Consider the following 21,117-nt stretch of genomic DNA (forward strand, 5'->3'; position numbering starts at 1 on the left):
GCAACGCAACTCAGCGCCGCCGCCTCCCTCCACCATCTCCTTGCTGGACAATCAACACCTCCGCCGCGCGCACCGACGGCAACCGCGCGACGAGGAGCCACACAGTTCACACGACGCCCTTGTGTCGAGAAGCATGGCCGGCCTGTGGCAGCCGCGCTTGGAGGAGCCCCGGCGAGCTCTCCGGCTCCGCCCCACACACTAGCGCCGGTTTCGCCGAAGGAAGCGACGGACCAAAGCCCCACATCAACGACGCGCTCCCTTCATCGATGAGTGCTCTGCTCCTTCTCACTGTACCTCGCGGGGATCCAGCTCCGTATCACGCGCCGGTCGACCGACTGTACCTCGTCATAGACATTGGTGAGATTTTCTGCTCGATTCCTCTCCCATAACGGTCGTCGTTACGGCTGAAGTTGCGGTGGACTGTGTATTTTTGCAGCCATGGCAATCTGTGTAGTGGTTTTTGCCATGAAATTGCAGTGGATAATGTGTATTTTGTTTGCAGCCATGGCAGCTTTTTGTAGTGGACTTGCCATGAACATTTTAGTGGCTAGTGCACGTAGGCTGTCACAGCACATGGTATTTGTTGAAATGTTTTGTATATTTTAGGTCCATGGCAATTTTGAGGCAAAAATAGATGTATATCATGGACATTTTGCCATGTAGCACGGCAGCATCATTTTGTTGCAGTCATGGAAATTTTGGTAATGGAATTACCATGAACATTTAGTGCTTAGTGCATGTATGTTGTCACAGGACATGAAATTTGTTGAAATGTTTTTTTTAGGTCCATGGTTATTTTGAGGCGAAAACAGATCTTCATCATGGCCATTTTGCCATGTAGCATGGCAACATCATTTTTAGTATTCGGGTGGGAATCGTTAAATTGAAATGTTGGCAATTTCTTACAAATTGAAACCTGGTCTCATGGTCATGACGCATTTGTCTCGGGGGTGACATTTGTTATAGTACACTCATGACAACTTTTATTACAAACCGGAACCTTTTTTTATCCAACTTTGATGGCAACTCTAAACAAACTAGCGTGTCATCATGAAGTGTTTTTCAACATAACAACAAGTAGTGTCTTTTGCATCATGATATGTTTTAATATACACAATTTTGCCATGATATGTTTTGGCATAGATGTGTGTGTGTGTGTGTGTGTGTGTGTGTGTGTGTGTGTGTGTGTTTTGCCTTGACTTTTTTTATGTTTGTGTTCTCTGTTTTGTAGCTATGTTTTTATCCCATGGCAAAAGTTTCTTGTTTTGACAATTTCTTAATTCTTTGGTCTATGGGCTCATGGTAAACGTAGTGAAAAAAACATGTTTACTTCTAATAACACATGGCATTTTACTTCTAATAACAATTTGCCAAGACAACAATGTTTCATGTCAAATTTTTACAATTCTCCACGGCAAATTTATTTTATGCATCATGGCATTTTCAGTGCATGGACCATGTCATTTTTTTGTAACAAAGGCATGACAGAATTATTTCTTTTCTCAACATGGCAAGTTTAGTTTTATAACCATGGCAATTTTAAATGTATAGCCCTGCTAAATTTAGTTTTATAGCCATGACAAATTTACTTTACAGCCATGGCAACTTTACCTTGTTTTTGCCATGGCAAATTCCTTTACCTTTACATACATGGTATTTTTTCTTTCTTTTTTACATACATGACAACTTTTTTACTTTTACTTTTGCTCGTGGCAACTTTTCTTGTTTTATTGCCATGGCAAATTAACTTATTACACCCATGGGAAATTGTACTTCTTATTTGCCATGCCAATTTTTAATCCACATTTCTTGTGTCTTCGTGTTTATAGTAAAATATCATGGCAAATTTTTTACTTTATTTTTGCCATGGCAAATATTTTTAACTTTTATTGCCATGGCAATTTTACATTTTTTCCATGGCAATCTTAATTCAAATATGATGGTCAATTTACATTTCCAGAAATATGGCAAATTATACTATGTAGCATGGTATTTTAACTCGTGTAGCGATGGCAATTTTTAATTTATTCTCATGGCAAATTTACTTTAGTTTTGCCATGGTAAATACTGATATTCACATGGCAAATTTTTTGTTTAACTTTTTGTATAATCTAGTTGTACGGGATCATGGCGATTATTATTGTATGCATCACGGGAATTACTTTTTGCAATGGTATTTTTGAATTTTTTGCCATGCTTTTTCTTAGGAACCAAATACGTTGTAAACCTTGCCATTTGTAAAATTATATCATGTTAAATCATAAAATAGTTTGGCCAAACTTGGCATTTTTTTGGAATTTTCCATGGCATTTTCCTGCTTCTAAAGTTGATGACATTTTTTCGTACTACATCAAAACAAGTCTTTTTTATTTGTCACAGAAAAAGGGAAAACAATCTTGGCTTCTTTTTTGCTATTGGGCTTTTTTCTTTTCATTTTACATAAAAAGGCAAGGCCCTGTAGGGGCCTGGGGAGGGCGTTCGTGATTTCGATCCTCTCCTCCTGAACGAAAGCGTTCGTGAGGGGGGAACGCTCGTGCCGAACGACTCGTTCGGTCTGGGGTTCTCCCAGACCAAACAGTTGGGACTTATCGACGTCCTTCCTTTTTCAGCTGGCCACTATGGAGCGCTAGCGGGCCAATGGCCACCCGCTAGACGCGTGCATAATTTTAAGCAGGGTATATGAGGAAGGTTAACCCACTAATTAAGCGGGTTAATTAAGGAGGAAATTAATGAGAGAGAAAAGAGCCGATCGGCTCATGCACGCAGGCAGGTCCCTGCTAAGACTATCCACAGTGGGAGTAACATAGATAGTAACATCACACATATCTAGATAAAATAGATGATATGGCAAGCAGTAAATGAAGAAAGAGAGGCATGTGGTAACATAGCTAGTTACTACTAGTATGAGTAACATCACACATATCAAGGCAATATGAGTCTATAGCCTAATAAATGAAGTTTTGCATGTTACCACACATATGTTACTCCCCACTGTAAAGGTAGTAACATAGTGTAGTAACTTGGGCATGTTACTACTCGATGTTACTACCCATTGTGGCTAGTCTTAATGAGCGGCTCATGCATGCAGGGTTAGGACCAAACAGGATTGGTGAGAAGGATTCCTAGATTGTATGCCAAGGAACAAAGAAATAAAAGATATAGAGAAAGGTATGCACGGATGACCAATGAAGAAAAGCAGGAAAAATTGGAAAAACCACGCCAAGTCTATCAGCAAAAAAACAATTAAGGATTGAATTCATTTGCAAAAAAAATGCATGCAAGGGAGGAAGAAATATGCATATATGGAGCTAGCACAAAAGACAAAAAGGTGTGCAAGAGAAAGGCAGAAATATGCGAATATGCAGCGAGAGCAAAAGAAAGCTAGGCCGCTCTTTATTGTACTCAATCCTTACGAGAGGCGGGTATGGACCAGGTGTCACCGTGTCACGAACTCATCCTCGCAGGATTGGATCGGGAGGGGAAAGGGGATGAGATCGAGACTTGGGGGAGAAGGTTCTCGCCAAGGGAGGAGGTACAGATTAGGTGGGGAGAGGTTCGGTTTAGAGATTACATATCACCTGCCCCGTCTACTGGCCTACAGCTGGCTATATAGCCGTGCTCCACTTGTCCGCCTGGCCTGACTGGTGGGCCCGTGCCAACTGGCCGCAGGGGGCCTACCATCACGCGTCCACCGCATCACCTCCTGGAGATGCCGGTGTGACATTCCCCACTCCTTCAGAATGGGCGCCGTCTTCAGGTTCAGCGTGCGGCTCGGCATCGCCGGAAAATGGTTCATCCCACGCCGGTGCTAGCGGAAAACGGCGGCGTAGGGTGTCGTAGTCCTCCCACGTCGTCGCCGTGTCGTCGTTGCGCCAGCGCACCTTGATCTGCACCAGAGCACTGCTGCCACACTTGACCATGCGGCGCTCCAGGATCTCCACCGGTTCGTCGTCGTGGCCGGCGAGGTCTGGAGGACGCGGCAGCTCGGAGAAGACCGGAGTGTAGTTCGGTGTGAACGGCTTGAGCTGGGACACGTGGAAGACTGGATGGATTCTGCTGTCCGCCGGCAACTCCAGCTTGTACGCCATCTTGCCAATCTTGTCAAGCACCACGAATGGCCCGAAGTACTTGTACGCCAATTTCGCACAGGGCCGGTTCGCCACCGATGACTGTGCGTAAGGTTGGAGCTTGAGGAGAACACTATCGCCCACCTCGAAGGAGCGCTCCGTGCGATGCTGATCGGCCTGCTTCTTGAATCTGTGTTGGGCACGCAAAATGTGATCTCGCAGCCTTGCCGTGTGCACGCCCCAGTCCCACGGCTCACCGTTGATCATGGGCATCGTCTTGTCGTCCCAGAGCGCCATGGCGCCCAGGTTGGGCTCGATGCCGTACATAGCTTTGAAGGGGGAGCATTTGATCGAGGAGTGGAACGACGAGTTGTACTAGAATTCAGCGGTCGGCAGCCAGCGACGCCATTGCCTGGGCGCGTCGTGCACCGCGCAACGCAAGTACATTTCCATGCACTGGTTGGCGCGTTCGCTCTGGCCATCCGTCTGGGGGTGGTATGCTGTGGAGAAGAGCAGCTTGGTGCCCGCACTGGCAAAGAGCTCGTGCCAGAGAGCGCTGGTGAAGACGCGATCGCGGTCGGAGACGATGGAGCTTGGAATGCCGTGCAGCTTGACGACGTGATCCCAAAAAACCTTGGCCACCTGAGGAGCTTTGAAGGGATGACGAAGCGGAATGAAGTGCGCTGATTTGGTGAGGCGATCCACGACCACCATGATAGAATCGAATCCTTCTGATGGCGGCAATCCTTCCACGAAATCCATGGTGAGGTCGCGCCAGGGAGCGGTCGGCACGGGCAAGGGTGCGAGCGTGCCCGCCGGCTTGGACTGCTCGTGCTTGGCGTGCTGACAGACTGGGCACTGCCGCACATAGTCGGTGACGTCGGTCTTCAGGCCGTCCCACACAAAAAGCTTCTTGATGCGCTGGTAGGTGGCCGTCGCGCCAGAGTGGCCTCCGACCGCGCTGTCGTGCAGAGCGCTGATGATCTTGGTGCACAAGGCCGTGTTCTTGCCGATCCACAAGCGCTCCTGCTTGCGGATGAGTCCCTTGTATAGCTCGTACCCGTCATCGTAGGGGCTGTGGATCGCGAGCCATGCCAGGCGATCCTGCGCCTCGGCGTCCGTGGCGTAGGAGTTCGCACCTCTTGAACCCATGCGGGCTGGCAGATGGAGAGCGCATCCAAGTTCAGAGACGCACCCACGCGAGAGAGAGCATCCGCATCGCCGTTGTCACTGCCGCGACGATAGCGGAACTTGAATTGGAGTCCCACCAGCTTGGCCATGGCCTTGCGCTGCAGATCGGTGGCGAGCTGCTGATCTTGCAGGTTGCAGAGACTTTTGTGGTCCGTGATGATGGTGAACGGGCCCCGTTGCAAGTACGCGCGCCACTTCTCCACGGACATCAAGACGGCGATGAACTCCTTCTCGTACGCCGACAGCCTCTGATTGCGCATGCCCAGGGCCTTGCTGAGAAACGCCACCGGGTGCCCTTCCTGTGCCAGCACCGCGCCCACGCCAGTGTCGCAAGCGTCCGTCTCGATCACGAACGGTCGTGCGAAATCTGGGAGCGCGAGCACTGGCGCTGTCACCATGGCGCGCTTGAGGAGGTCAAATGCCACCTGCGCTCTCTCAGTCCACTTGAAGCCCTTCTTGGTTAGCAAGCTCGTGAGTGGCTTGGCAATGATGCCGTAGTGCTCGATGAACTTGCGATAGTAGCTGGTGAGGCCGAGGAAGCCGCGGAGCTCGGTGGCAGATGAAGGGGTCGGCCAGGCCACCATAGCTTGAGTCTTCTCTGGGTCCGTGGCGACGCCGTCCTTGGAGATGATGTGGCCGAGGTAGGAGATGCTGTCTTGAGCAAACGAGCACTTGGACGCCTTGGCGTAAAGCTGGTGCTCGCGGAGCAGAGCGAGGACGAGGCGAAGATGCTCCAGGTGCTCCTCCAGAGTTGCACTGAAGATCAAGATGTCATCCAAAAATATGATCACGAATTTACGCACGTACTGGGTGAAGATTGCATTCATGAGGCATTGGAACGTGGCCGGTGCGTTCGTCAGCCCGAACGGCATGACCTTGAAGTGGAAATGGCCATGGTGTGTCTTGAACGCCGTCTTCTCTTCGTCGCCTGCGCGCATGCGTATTTGGTGGTAACCATCGCGGAGGTCCAGCTTGGAGAAGAAGGCTGCTCCAGCCAGTTCGTCGAGCAACTCGTCGACGATGGGCAGTGGGAATTTGTTCTTGACCGTGGCGTCGTTGAGTCGGCGGTAGTCGAGGCAAAAGCGCCAGGTGCCGTCCTTCTTCTTGACGAGCAGCACCGGCGCGGCGAGCGGGCTCATACTGTGCTCGATGACACCTGACTCGAGCATCTCGCGGACTTGGCGCTCGATCTCGTCTTTCTGGAGGGGCGAGTAGCGGTACGGGCGCGAGTTGGCGGGGCGCGCGTTGTCCACCAGGGTGATTGCGTGATCGTAGCGGCGGTGAGGAGGTAGGCCCTTTGGTTCGGCGAACACGTCGGCGAAGTCCGTCAGAACGCTCTGAACACTTGGTGGAATTTTGGTTGCAGGTGGCTCTGGTGCGCTGGGCAAATCCAGGACGACCATGTACCAAATGTCATTGCTGGCGTGCCATTTGTGCAGCTGCTCGGGCTCGATCTCCTCCACTTCCTCGGGCTGCTTCGGTCGAACACCTTGCAGGGTGATCATTGCGCTGTGGTACTCGAATGTCAGCGTCTTGTCGAGCCAGTGGCAGCTCATGGGACTGAACTGCTCCAACCAATCCATGCTGAGCACGCCGTCGTAGGCGCCCAACTCCAGTTGACGCATATCGGTGGTGAAGGTGTGACCCTGAATCCACCAGTTCAACCCTTGCACCATGCTGTTGCAGGTCATGCATTCGCCGTTGGCCACACGGACCTCCACCGCGGGTACGGGAACGGTTTGGGCATGCACGCGCTCGGCGAACAGCTGGGAGATGAAGCTGTGCGTGCTCCCTGAGTCACCAGCAGCAACATGACTTGATTGCCGACGAGCGCGCGCAGACGAATGGTGCGAGGCGACTCGGTGCCAGCGACCGCGTGGGTGGAGAGCACGCAACACTCTGGTTCAGGGTCTTGATCAGCCGGTGCGTCGAGCAGGTCCATTGCGTGCACTGCGTCGTCGCTCAGTACTTCTCCGTAGTTGCCAACCTGAATCATGAGGAGTTGTGTGGCCGGCTTGCATCGATGGTCGCGGGAGTAGCGATCACCGCATTTGAAATAGAGTCCGTTGGCGCGGCGGTGCTCCCGCAGCTGCCGCTCGCGCGCCAGGTCGTCGTTGGGGGCGGCAGTGCCGCCTGGTCGTGGCGCCCCCACGGCTCGAGGAGGAAGTGGCAGTGGCGGCGGTGGTGGAGGAGGTGGTCGCCCAGCCAGAATGATCCGTGGTCGAGCATGTTGCGTGCTGGCTTCTTCTTCAATGATCCGGGCCAACACCACCGCACGCGTGATGCTTGATGGCTCCTGAAGGCGAACTGCAGCCCGTAACTCGTGGCGCAAGCCCAGCAGGAATTGGGTGATGAACAGCTTGGGGTTGAGCGACGCATCGAGGGCGAGCAAATGGTACATGTGGGTCTTGAATGCCGTCCGGTACTCGGCGACGGTGCCGGTTTGGCGAAGTTGCAGCAACTTATGCATCTCCATCTCGAATTCGTCAGGCACGAATTCAGTGATGATTGCCGTAGTGAACTCCTGCCACGACGGCGAGCGATGAGTCTGTCGATACGCTTGGTACCAGTGTGCGGCGTGGCCGTCGATGTAGAGCGACGCCGTTGTCACCCAGCTGTGTGGAGGAACGCGGTAGAGGTCGAAGTAGGTATGCAGCGGTCGATCCAGAGGCTGGGCGCGTCGCCGTCGAAGTGCGGGAAGTCGTGCTTCGGTGGCTTGACCGTGTACTGCTCGCGCTGCCTGGTGTGCGTGTCGCGGCCCAACACGAACGCGTTCGTCTGCCCCACGCCCGCGTAGGACAGGGCGTGTCGCGTGGGTAGCAGCGGTGGTCCATTGTTGGCTAGGCGGACGGCTGGGCCTTGAGGACGAGCGCCGCGGTCGTGCTCCAGCGAAGTCACCGCAAAGGCTTGGGTGTCGCCGTCATGGTGGTCGGCAGTGTTCGGGCGGTGGCGCTCGGCTGCGGGCGGCGAAGGTGGTAGTTCGCGCTGCTGCTGCTGAACTTCATCGACGTCGGCTTGGGTGAGGTCCAGCTGCTTGCGGATGTGCGCCAGATCCGCGGAGACTTGAGTGTTGAACGCGATCTGGGCCTCGCGCTGCTTGTCGCTCGCGAGCGTGTTCTCATCGAAGCGCTTCACGAGCGCCTGCAGCATGGTTTTGAGCTCTTCCGTGGATTCCGACATGGCGGTGATGATGTGACGGGTCTGGGCAGAAGGTTTGCTGGGCGGCGTTGTCGCCCTCGCTCCAAATCAGGCCAACCCCGCTGGGGATTTCGAGCGGATCTCGCCGGAGCAAGACCGCACCCGCAGCGGTGGATGTTACGGCGGGATCGAGAGGCTATGAGGGCAACGAAATTTCTGGGGCAAAACTTGAGCTCTGATTACCAACTGTCACGAACTCATCCTCGCAGGATTGGATCGGGAGGGGAAAGGGGATGAGATCGAGACTTGGGGGAGAAGGTTCTCGCCATGAGAGGAGGTACAGATTAGGTGGGGAGAGGTTCGGTTTAGAGATTACATATCACCTACCCTGTCTACTGGCCTACAGCTGGCTATATAGCCGTGCTCCACTTGTCCGCCTGGCCTGACTGGTGGGCCTGTGCCAACTGGCCGCAGGGGGCCCATCATCACGCGTCCACCGCATCACCTCCTGGCGATGCCGGTGTGACACACCGTGTCGAAATAGAGATCATGAACCTGTGCGGGATGTGAGCCATGCTTATTAGGTTATGGGCATGTGTTTTTTTTCCGTTGCAACGCATGGACATATTTGCTAGTAGGAACCAATATTTGAACGGCAATATCATGCGACGCCGTCTATTCAGGCGAGTGCATGAAAACCATCTAGCAGAGCGTGTATGAATCTAAGCCTCGGCGTGAATAATACGAAGGCTGTGTGAACATTAGCGCATTAATATAGATGTCTTACTAGCAAAAGAGCCCGTGCGTTGCCACGGGAAAAATAAATCATGACATGTCCCTAGCGCTCCATCAGCGTTGCGGCTTTTCCTCCTCATCACTACCGCCGATGGTGGTCAAGTTGTCCGCCTATTCACGATGAATGATGAATCCTAAAGTGACGAGCTTGGTAATAACACTTAGCACACTACTTTCGCGAGCTCTTTCCTGCAGCCTCGTCTATTGACGGACTTGTAATGATTGTGGGCACCATCCTTGTGTCATCTACACTTGATGCATGCACCATCCTTAATATCGGTGTAAACGAACTTTTACTATCCACTGTATTGAGTAACCACTGCTTTCCATGACTACTTTGACAATCCCATGTTTATCTCAAATATATGTGAGTATATAGTTAAAAATACCTCTTATTCTCACCAGAACGGCGAAGTACAAACTGAGCCCATGAACTAAATTCTAGATTATGCAAAACAATTTAAGATCACATATGTTTCAGATTTAAGAAGAATATGCACCTATGTTATCAATATTAAAAAGCAGAAATACCAAGCAACCCTTAGGGAAAGAAGGCTCGTATCTTATAAAACATTCTTCCCCTGTATACTCTTCATTGAATTTATCAATTAATCCACATTCTCATCCATGAACGCATGCATCATATGAGAATTTCAGCAAGCACAGATTAGCTAAATAAAAATCCAACTACGTCCACATAACAAGTTAGGTCGAAAGAGAAGACACGACACATGCGGCCATCGGATTGAGTTTTCTCGAACATGTCCGGTCCTGTGGCAGGTCGACCGACCTGTAATGATTGTTGGCCCACCCCTATCTCATCTACACCAACCCCACATTGTGTGTAATCTTTTTTTCATAGGGTGCAATTGTTCAGGTCTAGAGTCATGCAATTGTTGCTAGATAAATTTGAATGAAATTACTAAAGGTCTTACATGATGAAGCTCGCCGGCGAGGGATCGAATTCATTGAGAATGTCACAGACGATTCCTACGCATCTTCCATCCTATCTGAATCATCCGAGCCTAAATCTGATGGGTAGTTCACACGACAAACAGTTGATACAATAAACAGAAAACAGTAACAACAAAGCATCATATAGTAGCAGCAAAAATCACATTCCTTTCTCTCTTATTTTTTCTCATAATAGCAGCAAATCCGAAACCCGTCCTAACTCAGGAGAGTATCTTATAGTGGCCGCCGCCTTGTTGGACACATGCCTAAACCAACCGTAGCACACCAGCCCCAAGCACTGATCCAGTTTCTCTAATAAATTAAAAATTAAACTGTAATAGGGATGTGGCAAAGTCAGTAGCGGTGGCATCAACCTGGGGATTGGCCTTGAGGCCGCGGAGCTTATAAAGCTTGATTTTTTTTTGCTTCACCTGTAATGCATGAAAAATATCAGTTCATTCACCAAGACTTGCTCACGTTTCATCATGGGATATTTTCTTTTGATGCTCATATGTGCTCATGAATTATAGAAATCAACAGGAGCTTAAGGGCGTCGATTCAGGGATACAGACCAAAAAAGCAGACCAAACGGTACATTAAGCAACATTACAAATTGATTGTAAAAAGCAACGATACATCCACATATATCGGGATACTGGCCAAAAAGCAAGTTAAACAATTTACACTACTTGAACACACCATATTGATTGTGAAAATGCAGTCCAAGCCGTACAAATTCCATTCTAATATATAACTGAAAAAGAAAGGATTTTCAAACCATGTATGTACAGTTGTACACTACTGCAACAGTACAGTACTCCAGTTCATACAAATACTGCAACACTCGTCTTGTGGAAAAAATTACCATGGGCATATCCTTAGAGGAATAGGGGATATCAACAGCTCGGGAATTGATTCTGGTGGAGAAGCACATGAGTTTGCTGCTGAGGAGCTGTATGGTGATGTCCGAGAAGAACAGCCGACCGACAGAGACTCGGATAGACGGAGCAGTTGTTCAATCAGAGGGCTGTTGGCAGCCAACCCAGGTGTGGCCGAGTGGACGTGAGATACAGTTCGAGTCCTTCACCACGTAAATCTTCGGCAGAGGTTCCTTGAGGTCTGTCTGCACAAACACAAATCAGCCTGAACAATCCCTTTGTTGTCTTGAGCAGGAAAAGCAAAAACAATAGCCATGTCAATTTTTCAAAGTTGATTTCACACCCGGTGCAAAAGCATGGAGATTCCTTGTGGTTAACTCGTGCTTCGAAGAAAAAATTATCCCTGTTGCGTTCTCTTTTCGAAAGGTAACAACTTGGAACAATACTAAACACATCTTTTCACATGCTAAATGCATTTAGGGCCTCTCACATCCAATGCTGCATGAATCTCCTGCCTGATCATGTCCTTCTAACTGAAGTTTGATTTTACCCTGAAATATATGTGCACGGTGAGGACTGCACTAACTTTGTCGCCCCTGCTGCAATCAAATTTGTCAATATTCATAGACCATATTCCACAAATACTCTGACTTTCTAATGAGAATTAGAATTTAGGGGCCAAATACTTTCAGATTTGGGGAGAAAGTTATAGATAAATGTGTTGCCGTGAAGCCTGATGCCCTTTGTCTTGAAGCTCCTGTACTACAAAAAAAATATCAGTTCAGTGTTGTTCTAATCTAGACCGTGAATCATGTTGCTCCCTGCTGTTTTCTCGAGCAGGGACTTGTCCTTGTCGTCAGCCTATGGCTCTGGAAGGGAGAGAGGGAAGGAGGTCTCACCATTATATGAGTAGGAGGGTGCTGGAATCCATCTTGCGCAGTTCTCCTCCTCCAAGTGCAGGTCGCCCTGCCGCCGGCCGATCACCGGAGGCGCCACCGCCAGCGACCGTCTCCGTCACCTTGCGCCCATTCTCCTTCTCCTTTCTTCCTCTCTTTCCTCTCTCCCTCATGCCCTGTCTCTCTCTTTCTCTGGACGAGACGGACGCCGCTGCGAGCAAGCCCCCGCACCAGCCGCGAGATCCCTCCCTCATCTTGCGACACTTCTCCTTCTATGCCTTTCTCTCTTTCCTCTCCCCCTCACACCCTGTCTCTCTCTTTAACTGGATGAGCAAGACATCGCCGCCGCCACCGGAGCAAGCCGCCGCACCGGCCGGCAGATCCGCCGCGCCCGGATCCGCGCGTCTTCCTCGCGCTGTCGAACGCTTTATCACTTTGAAAGGGCCGCGGGTTCAATACAGGAAACTACAGGGTTTCTTGCAAAAACAATAGTCAGAACGAAGGGTTTTCTCACCTAATAAGGGACCGCGGGTTGAATATTAGAAAGTGCAATGGCTTTTTTGCAAAAATGCGCGACGGACGACCAGAAGCAATGCGTGGTTTATTAGTAGGTAAGATAAGATAAGATAAGATAAGATAAGATATACGAAGGCTGAACACGTACGTAATTGCTCTGTTGATCTAGTTCGTATGTACGTACTGGTTGTGGTGTGACGAATTCGAGACAGCAGACACGTGTAAGTTCGCATAAGTTCCCTTTCTAGCCGTTTTTCAAATTTTGTTTGACGATATGATACGAAGATATTTCGTTGATTATTACATGGATATTTCGTTGATTTCATATTTGCCATTTTGCCTCATAATCGGAACAACAAACTGAAGATCACGCAAGGTTACAGGACCGTCTTGGTCCAGCTAAGCATGCACGGGCACTGAACTCCATTCCAGCCGAAAGAAAAGGGCAGGTTAGACCGTCAGAGACGAGATGACATGCATGCAGAGATTGTCCCTCCGATGGTGGCGCCGGGCCGCATACGCATCAGCGGACAAGCCCGGCCACAGCCAGCCAGCGAGATCGCCGGAGCGCCGCTGGTCGCGCACTATCTTCCGCCCATAAATACCAGGCACTTCATCCATTAGAATCCACACAGCTCGCACCACAAGGCACATACACATAACACCAATAAAATCTCTTGGATCAATCGAGAAGATGGCCTCCTCCTCCAGGATGCTCACGGTGGTGGTGCTGGCGGCGCTGGTCGCCGGTGCGATGTGCGCCGTGAGGGTGAAGTTGACGGTGGAGAAGGGGTCCGACAAAAAGAAGCTGGCGCTCAAGATCGACTACACAAGGCCAGGCGACAGCCTGTCAGAGGTGGAGCTCCGGCAGCACGGCTCAGAGGAGTGGCAGCCGTTGACCAAGAAGGGCGACGTGTGGGAGGTCTCGTGCTCCAAGCCACTGGTTGGCCCCTTCAACTTCCGCTTCTTGTCCAAGAATGGCATGAAGAACGTCTTCGACGAGGTCTTCTCCACCGATTTCAATTATTTATCAAGGATGATTGGTCTCCCCCTGCAGAACGCATGCTCTGTTGTTGAGATTGTTTATTAGGAGCGGTAAGCAAATCAGTACAAATTCTAACTGGATTTAAATTTCAAAAAATAAGTTACGGAGGTGCAAAATAGATATGAATTTTATTTGATCACATGGATATCCTTTGTTTTCTAATATAATGAAAGAAAATGTTTGTAATGTAGTGTCTTACATTTCCTTTTATGTAGGACACTCATAAAATAGTAGTACTACAAAGTATATGTCGGAAGCATAATGTGATAGATTACTCATTATTGGGGACACTAATCCGCTGCTCATGTGCTTTATCTGCACACACAAAATTCATCAACGAAAAGTTATTCATAGATTAAGTGGCCCAATGTGTCCAACCCAGAAAATCACAACTATAGTCTAATTCTCTGATTCCTCAAAATAAAATAAAGAAAAACGAATCTACGATGCTACATTGGGCCACTTAATGATCTGAGTGCCTCTGCCCAGAACACTTGATGATCACGAACTGGTTTATGATCATGAATCTATGAATCCTCATTTTGGGATTCAGCCGGCGTTGATGAGCACGAACTGGTATAGCATCTTCTTCCAAATTAATCTTATGTTGACATAGAGTGGGACTAATGCCCTTAAGATCATCAAGAGTATATCCAATAGCAGCACGGTGCTTCTTTAGAGTTTTCAATAATCTTTCTTCTTCATGCTCTGAAAGGTTAGCACTAATAATAACAGGATATATCTTCTTTTCGTCAAGATAAGCATATTTAAGAGTATCAGGTAATGGTTTAAGCTCAAACACGGGATCACCCTTGGGTGGAGGAGGATCCCCTAGAATTTTAACAGGCAAGTTGTGCTTCAAAATAGGTCCTTGTTTAAAAAATACTTCATCTATTTCTCTTTTTTCATTCATAAACATATCATTTTCATGGTCTAGAAATATTATTCTAAAGGATCATTAGGTGGCACGACAATAGCGGCAAGACCAATAATTTCATCTTTACTAGGCAATTCTTTATCATGGGGTTGTCTACGAAATTTAGCAAAATTAAAATCATGAGACATATCCCCTAAACCAATAGTAACAATATCATTTTTGCAGTCTATCCTAGCATTAACAATATTCAAGAAGGGTCTACCAAATATAATGGGATAAAAGTCATCTTGTGGGGAACCAAGAACAAGAAAATCAGTAGGATATTTAACTTTCGCACACAAGACTTCAACATCTCTAACAATCCCAACTGCTGAAATAGTATCTCTATTGGCAACCTTAATAGTAACATCAATACCGTCTATCTCAGCAGGTGCAATATCATGCATAATTTCTTTGTATAAATAATGAGGTATTGCACTCGCACTAGCACCCATGTCACATAAGCCATGATAGCAATGATCTCCTATTTTAACAGAAACAACAGGCATGCCTACAACAGGTTTATGTTTATCTTTAGTATCGGGTCTAGCAATTCTAGCAGCTTTATCACAGAATTAAATAACATGCCCATCAATATTATCGACCAAGAGATCTTTAACCATAGCAACACTACGTTCAACTCTAATTTGCTCAGGGGGTGTAGGTGTTCTAGCATTACTCTTACGAACCACAGTTGGAGCTTTAACATGATCCTTTATTGTAATACGGAAATGTCGTTTCTCAATATAAGCGGTAGGAACAATAGGATCAACATTATAAGTGATAGTCTTTTCTTCAACTTTAATAGGTTCAACTACTTTTACTTCAATGGGAGGATAATATTTAAACCACTTCTCCTTAGGGAGATCCACATGAGTAGCAAATGATTCACAGAAAGAAGCTACTATCTCAGAGTCAAGTCCATATTTAGTGCTAAATTCATGAAAAGCATCGGTATCCATAAAATATTTAACACAATCAAACTTAGGTGTTATACCTGACTCCTTACTGATAACCCACAAGTATAGGGGATCAATTGTAGTGTCTTTTGATAAGTAAGAGTGTCGAACCCAATGAGGAGCTAAAGGTAGAACAAATATTCCCTCAAGTTCTATCGACCACCGATACAACTCTACGCATGCTTAATGTTTGCTTTACCTAGAACAAGTATGAAACTAGAAGTACTTTGTAGGTGTAACGGGATAGGTTTGCAAGAATATAAAGAGCACGTAAATAAAAACTAGGGGCTGCTTTAGTTAAAGAAGCAATAAAGTTAGTATAGCGAGTGTGGAAAAGTGGTGGTAGGAGTTGTGAAATTGTCCTTAAGCAATTGACTATGTTACTAGACCGATAGGAAGTTTTATGTGGGAGAGGCCACTGCTAGCTTGTCATCACTGACTTGGAATTCTATGCACTTATGATTGGAACTATTAGCAAGCATATGCAACTACTATCGTTCATTAAGGTAAAACCCAACCATAGCATTAAGATACATTGGCCCCCTTCAATCCCGTATGCATCAATTTCTATGCTAGGTTGAAACTTCTGTCACTCTTGCCCTCCAATACATAGTCCCATCAACATACAACTAACCCTATGGTGTGATCCACACGCGTGCTCATATGATGGGCACCAAAGGACAACAACATAACCACAAGCAAATTAAACCAATCATAGAAATTCACCAATTACCGATAGGACAATGAATATCTACTCAGACATCATAGGATGGAAACACATCATTGGATAATAATATGAAGCATAAAGCACCATGTTCAAGTAGAGCGTACAACGGGTTGCGGGAGAGTGGACCGCTGTAGATAGATGGGGGAAGGTGATGAAGATGTTGGTGAAGATGACAGAGGTGTTGGTGTAGATTGCGGTGACGATGATGGACCCGGCAACGTTCTGGCGCCACCGGAAGAGAGGGGGAGAGGGCCCTTCTTCTTCTTCCTTGACCTTCTCCCTAGATGGGAGAAGGGGTTCCCCTTTGGTCCATGGCCTCCATGGCGGCGGACGGGCGAGAGCCCCTTCGAGATTGGGTCTATCTCTCTGTCTCTCTCTGTTTCCGCATTCCAGATTCTGGCCTTTCACCGTTTCTTATATTCCCGGAGATTCGTAACTCCGATTGGGCTGAAATTTTAACACGGTTTCTATCCGGATATTGGCTTTCTTGCGGCGAAAGAAGGGCACTAACCGCCTTATGGGGTGGCCACAAGGGTCAGGGGCGCGCCCCCCTGCCTCGTGGCCCCCTTGGGCATCATCTCACGTTGATTCTTCTTCCCAAAAATCACATATATTCCAAAAAAATCTCCGTCGGTTTTTATCCCGTTTGGACTCTGTTTGATATGGATTTTCTGTGAAACAAAAAACATGCAACAAACAGGAACTAGCACTGGTCACTGGATCAATATGTTAGTCCCCAAAAATAGTATAAAAAGTTGCCAAAAGTATATGAAAGTTGTATAATATTGGCATGGAACAATCAAAAATTATAGATACGACGGAGACATATCAACATCCCCAAGCTTAATTCATGCTTGTCCTTGAGTAGGTAAATGATAAAAGAAGATAATTTTTGATGTGGAATACTACCTAGCATAATCTTGATCATGTAATCTAATCATGGCATGAATATTAAGACATGAGTGATTCAAAGCAAACAGACACCCGCCAGCCACCAACTAGTTGCATGTTTGTCGGTGGAACCGGTCTCATGAACGTGGTCATGTAAGGTTGGTCCGGGCCACTTCATCCAACAATACCACCAAATCAAAATAAGACATTGGTGGAAAGCAGTATGATGATCACCGCCCACAACACTTTGTGTTCTACTCGTGCATATCATCTATGCATAGACCTGGCTCTGATACCACTGTTGGTCTCTAGCGTGGTGACAGTGATGGTGAAGTGATCCGCGCAGGGCTTCGCCTAAGCACTATGACAAATATGACCGAAGGCGTAAACTGTGGAGGGAGGCGTCGCACACGGCTAATAACTGTTGATGTGTGTTCTAGCGGTGCCCCCTCATATATATAGGTTGGAGGGGAGGAGAGACAGCCAAGGGGGCGCCCCAAGTAGGAGGAATCCTACTTGGGCACCTCCCAATTCGGCCTCCCCCTTCCATATTCATCCGGAGGGGGAAGGAAGGAGGAGGGAGGAGAGAAAGAAGGGGGAGGCCGAATTGCTCCCTTTCCTTTCTCTCTTCCCCTCTTTCCTTCCCCCTTATTCCAGCCTACATGGGGCTCACCAGCCCCCTAGGGGCTGGTATTTGCCCGGGGGATGCCCAGAACCCCTTTAGGTGATCCGATATGTACCCTGTACCCCCGGAACACTTTTGGTGTTCGAATGTCATCGTCCAATATATGAATCTTTACCTCTCGACCATTTCCAGACTCCTCGTCATGTACGTGATCTCATCCGGGACTCCAAATAATATTCGGTCACCAAATCACATAACTCATATAATACAAAATCGTCATCGAATGTTAAGCGTGCGGACCCTATGGGTTCGAGAACTATGTAGACATGATTGAGACATCTCTTCGGTCAATAACCAACAACAAAACCTGGATGCTCATATTGGTTCCCACATGTTCTACGAAGATCTTTATCAGTCGTACCGTAATGACAACATATGGTATTCCCTTTGTCATCGGTATGTTACTTGCTCGAGATTCGATCGTCGGTATCTTCATACCTAGTTCAATCTCGTTACCGGCAAGTCTCTACTTGTTCTGTAATACATCATCTCGTAACCAACTCATTAGGCACATTGCTTGCAAGGCTTATCATGATGTGCATTACCGAGAGGGCCCAGAGATACCTCTCTCATACACGGAGTGACAAATCCTAATCTCGATCTATGACATCCCAACAAACACCTTCGGAGATACCTGTAGAGCATCTTTATAATCAGTCAGTTACGTTGTAACGTTTGATAACACACAAGGTATTCCTCCGGTATCCGGGAGATGCATAATCCCATAGTCAAATATGCTAAGCTAACGGATGGGTCTTGTCAATCACATCATTCTCCTGATGATGTGATCCCGTTCATCAAATGACAACACATGTCTATGGTTAGGAAACTTAACCATCTTTGATTAACGAGCTAGTCTAGTAGAGGCTTACTAGGGACACGTGTTTTGTCTATGTATCCACACATGTATCAAGTTTTCCTTTAATACAATTCTAGTATTAATAATAAACATTTCTCATGATATAAGGAAATATAAAATAAGAACTTTATTATTGCCTCTAGGGCATATTTTCTTCAATTTAATGATTGCGAAAAACATTCATGACTTCATAAAAGAATTTTGCAAATTCAAAAAATGTTCATGATTTTAAAAAATATTTGAGATATTAAAAAATATTCATGAATTTGAAAGAAGTTCAGGAAATGATAGCGAAGAGAAAGAAAGAAAGGCAAAAAATGAAAATGAAAATGAAAAAAGGAATATGAATACAATAAAAAATAAAAAACCAAAGGAAAGAAAATAAATGAAAAAAAACACAAAAAATATAAAGAAAGAACAAGAAATCAAACTGGTCAGGGAAGGTTCCAGAACCTTCCCAAAACTGGAAATAGCCAGTTGGGCGGCCCAAGTGTACGTAGCAGGGAGCTGGGGGTACGCATTTGGTCGCTATTTTTGTCTCAAAAGAATTTGGTTGCTACTTGGCGACCTACGCGCCAAGCAGGATCCGCCTCTCGTGGGTGCGTCTATGCCTGGCTCTTAGCGAGCGTTCGGAAAGACTTACCTGTAGCACTAGTATTGGTCGTGCTCACTAGTATGAGGAGCCTAGGAGGAGGAGGGCATATCTGGTGATACCATGCGTGGTATGATACGCTGATACCGGTTCATGTGTACCATTGGATCTGGGCTGGAGGCACATGATTGAGTAGCTCAGTTCGCGTTGGAAATTATGCATGAGGCACCCTGGACTATTTCGTAATTCGGTGACTAAATGGATATTGCTCTGTTCTGTTCGGCTTTTCTTCTCGATGCGGCTTGATTCCCCACCACCGCCGCCTAGGTCATGCCCTACCGCCGACATCGCCTCCTTTCTCTTCGGTATCTATTCCTGATTTGATTCTTTGGTTTTAGGACTGGATATCGCGCCGCGGGAGTCGGTGTCGTTCGAGGGGTTCCTATCCGAGCCAGTCCAGTGGTATACCATGGCGCATGTCCAATCGCCGCTGGCAGCTGTAGCAGTACAGGTCAATTTGTCTGCCGGCTGCAGTAGTTGAGTAAATTGCAAAAAACCACCACAATTGGGGACCCTAATTCAAAAAACCACCATCATTCAGTTTTTTTTTCAAAAAACCACCAACATTGTGGTGACAGTTTTCAAAAAATGCTGATTGAGTGATTAGAGCAGTTTCAATGAAAACCTGACATCTGGGGCCGCATGTAAGTGATGATGTGGTAAGAAAAGTCCACAGCGTTTCCATGGACTGTTAAATTGATATAGGCCCACTTGTCAGCATCTCCCGTCTCTCTCCACCCCTTCTCTGGCATTCTGTCAAACAGTTCACAAGCTCACGGGAGAGCTCCGTCCGTGCCGGCAGCGTGGCTCACCCATGCGCCATGGCAGCTATGGTGGTTGATGATGCAGACCGGCGACGTCGTGGAGGAGCTCCACATCGGAGTCAGATCCGGCATGGTCCTGTTCCAGCTCGGACCAGGAGTCGCACCGGCGCCCATCCCGTCGCGAGGCGCTCCTCGCCTCCTTCCACCTAGCCGCCTCCATCGACGGTCAATGGCAGCCGTCCCGCGCGGCGGCGCGCACACTTGGTCAATCTCGCGTTGCCTCCCCCTGCTGGCCGAGGTCGGGGCGTCGGGCAGCCACGGCTGTCAGCGGTTCCCGTGCTCCCTTCTTTCCCCTTCCCAAGCTGGCAGCCCACTAGTAGAAAAAGGGCCTTTAGTCCCGGTTCATAAGGGCCTTTAGTCCCGGTTCTGGAACCGGGACTAAAGGGTCGGTACTAATGCCTATCCCTTTAGTCCCGGTTCAATCCAGAACCGGGACTAAAGGGCACGACCACGTGGAGCTCCACCTTTAGTCCCGGTTGGTAACACCAACCAGGATTAAAGAAAATTTTATGATTTTTTCAAATTTCTGAATTATTTTAACCTCTAGTCTGTAATTACCACCCCTCATCACTTCTCAATTTATCCTCTAATCACCCCTCATCATTCCAAATCATCTAACTTCCCGAATGGTCACCCATCCTCCCACTCCCCCAGCCTGAGCACGCTTAACTTCCGGGTTCTATTCTCCCTCGCTCCAAGTCTGCACTTGTTGTTTTGCTGACAATACTAAGATGTCAATCCTATTAACCTTCAGGAATTTTGCTTGAGCATGAAGTGACACATTTCATAGTTTTATTTTGAAACTATTGTTTTAAAAAACAATAATTATTTAGTAACACTAATATTTCTTGAATAATTAGTTTGACCATTGTTTGACCATAGTTTAACCAGAGTTGACCAAAATTGAAATAACAGAAATAATTATTTAGTAACACTAATATTCTAGAATAATTAGTTTGACCATTGTTTGACCACAGTTTGCCCACTGTTTGAATTTTTTTCTATTAGATTTTTGAGGATTTTAAAAATATTTAACGGGGTTCCCCCAGTTAAATTCGGATGTAACTTTTCGAGTAGATGATTTTTCATATAAAAAACTTTTTCATCCGAGTTAGTATGCAAAA

General features: G+C 47.4%; 1 protein-coding gene and 1 long non-coding RNA gene across 4 annotated transcripts; one reads left to right on the top strand and one right to left on the bottom strand.

The window, feature by feature from the left end:
- Nucleotides 1-10,293: 10,293 nt before the first annotated feature.
- Nucleotides 10,294-12,390, bottom strand: LOC123106047 (uncharacterized). 3 transcript variants are annotated; one of them, XR_006451179.1, is made up of 3 exons: nucleotides 11,923-12,377; nucleotides 11,011-11,780; nucleotides 10,294-10,576 (listed from the first exon to the last, which is right to left on the bottom strand). It is a non-coding gene; the product is annotated as an uncharacterized lncRNA (long non-coding RNA). The 3 variants fall into 3 exon arrangements; XR_006451177.1 differs by lacking the exon at nucleotides 10,294-10,576 and having other exon boundaries at nucleotides 10,703-11,780; nucleotides 11,923-12,390; XR_006451178.1 differs by lacking the exon at nucleotides 10,294-10,576 and having other exon boundaries at nucleotides 10,703-11,785; nucleotides 11,923-12,390.
- Nucleotides 12,391-13,052: 662 nt separating this feature from the next.
- Nucleotides 13,053-13,666, top strand: LOC123108450 (pollen allergen Dac g 3-like). Its single transcript, XM_044530234.1, has one exon. It carries the CDS (start codon nucleotides 13,130-13,132, stop codon nucleotides 13,523-13,525), a length of 396 nt encoding a protein of 131 aa, XP_044386169.1. The 5' UTR covers nucleotides 13,053-13,129; the 3' UTR covers nucleotides 13,526-13,666.
- The last annotated feature ends 7,451 nt before the right edge of the window (nucleotides 13,667-21,117 follow it).

The sequence above is a fragment of the Triticum aestivum genome, chromosome 5A, assembly GCF_018294505.1.
Source record: "Triticum aestivum cultivar Chinese Spring chromosome 5A, IWGSC CS RefSeq v2.1, whole genome shotgun sequence".
NCBI lineage: Eukaryota > Viridiplantae > Streptophyta > Magnoliopsida > Poales > Poaceae > Triticum > Triticum aestivum.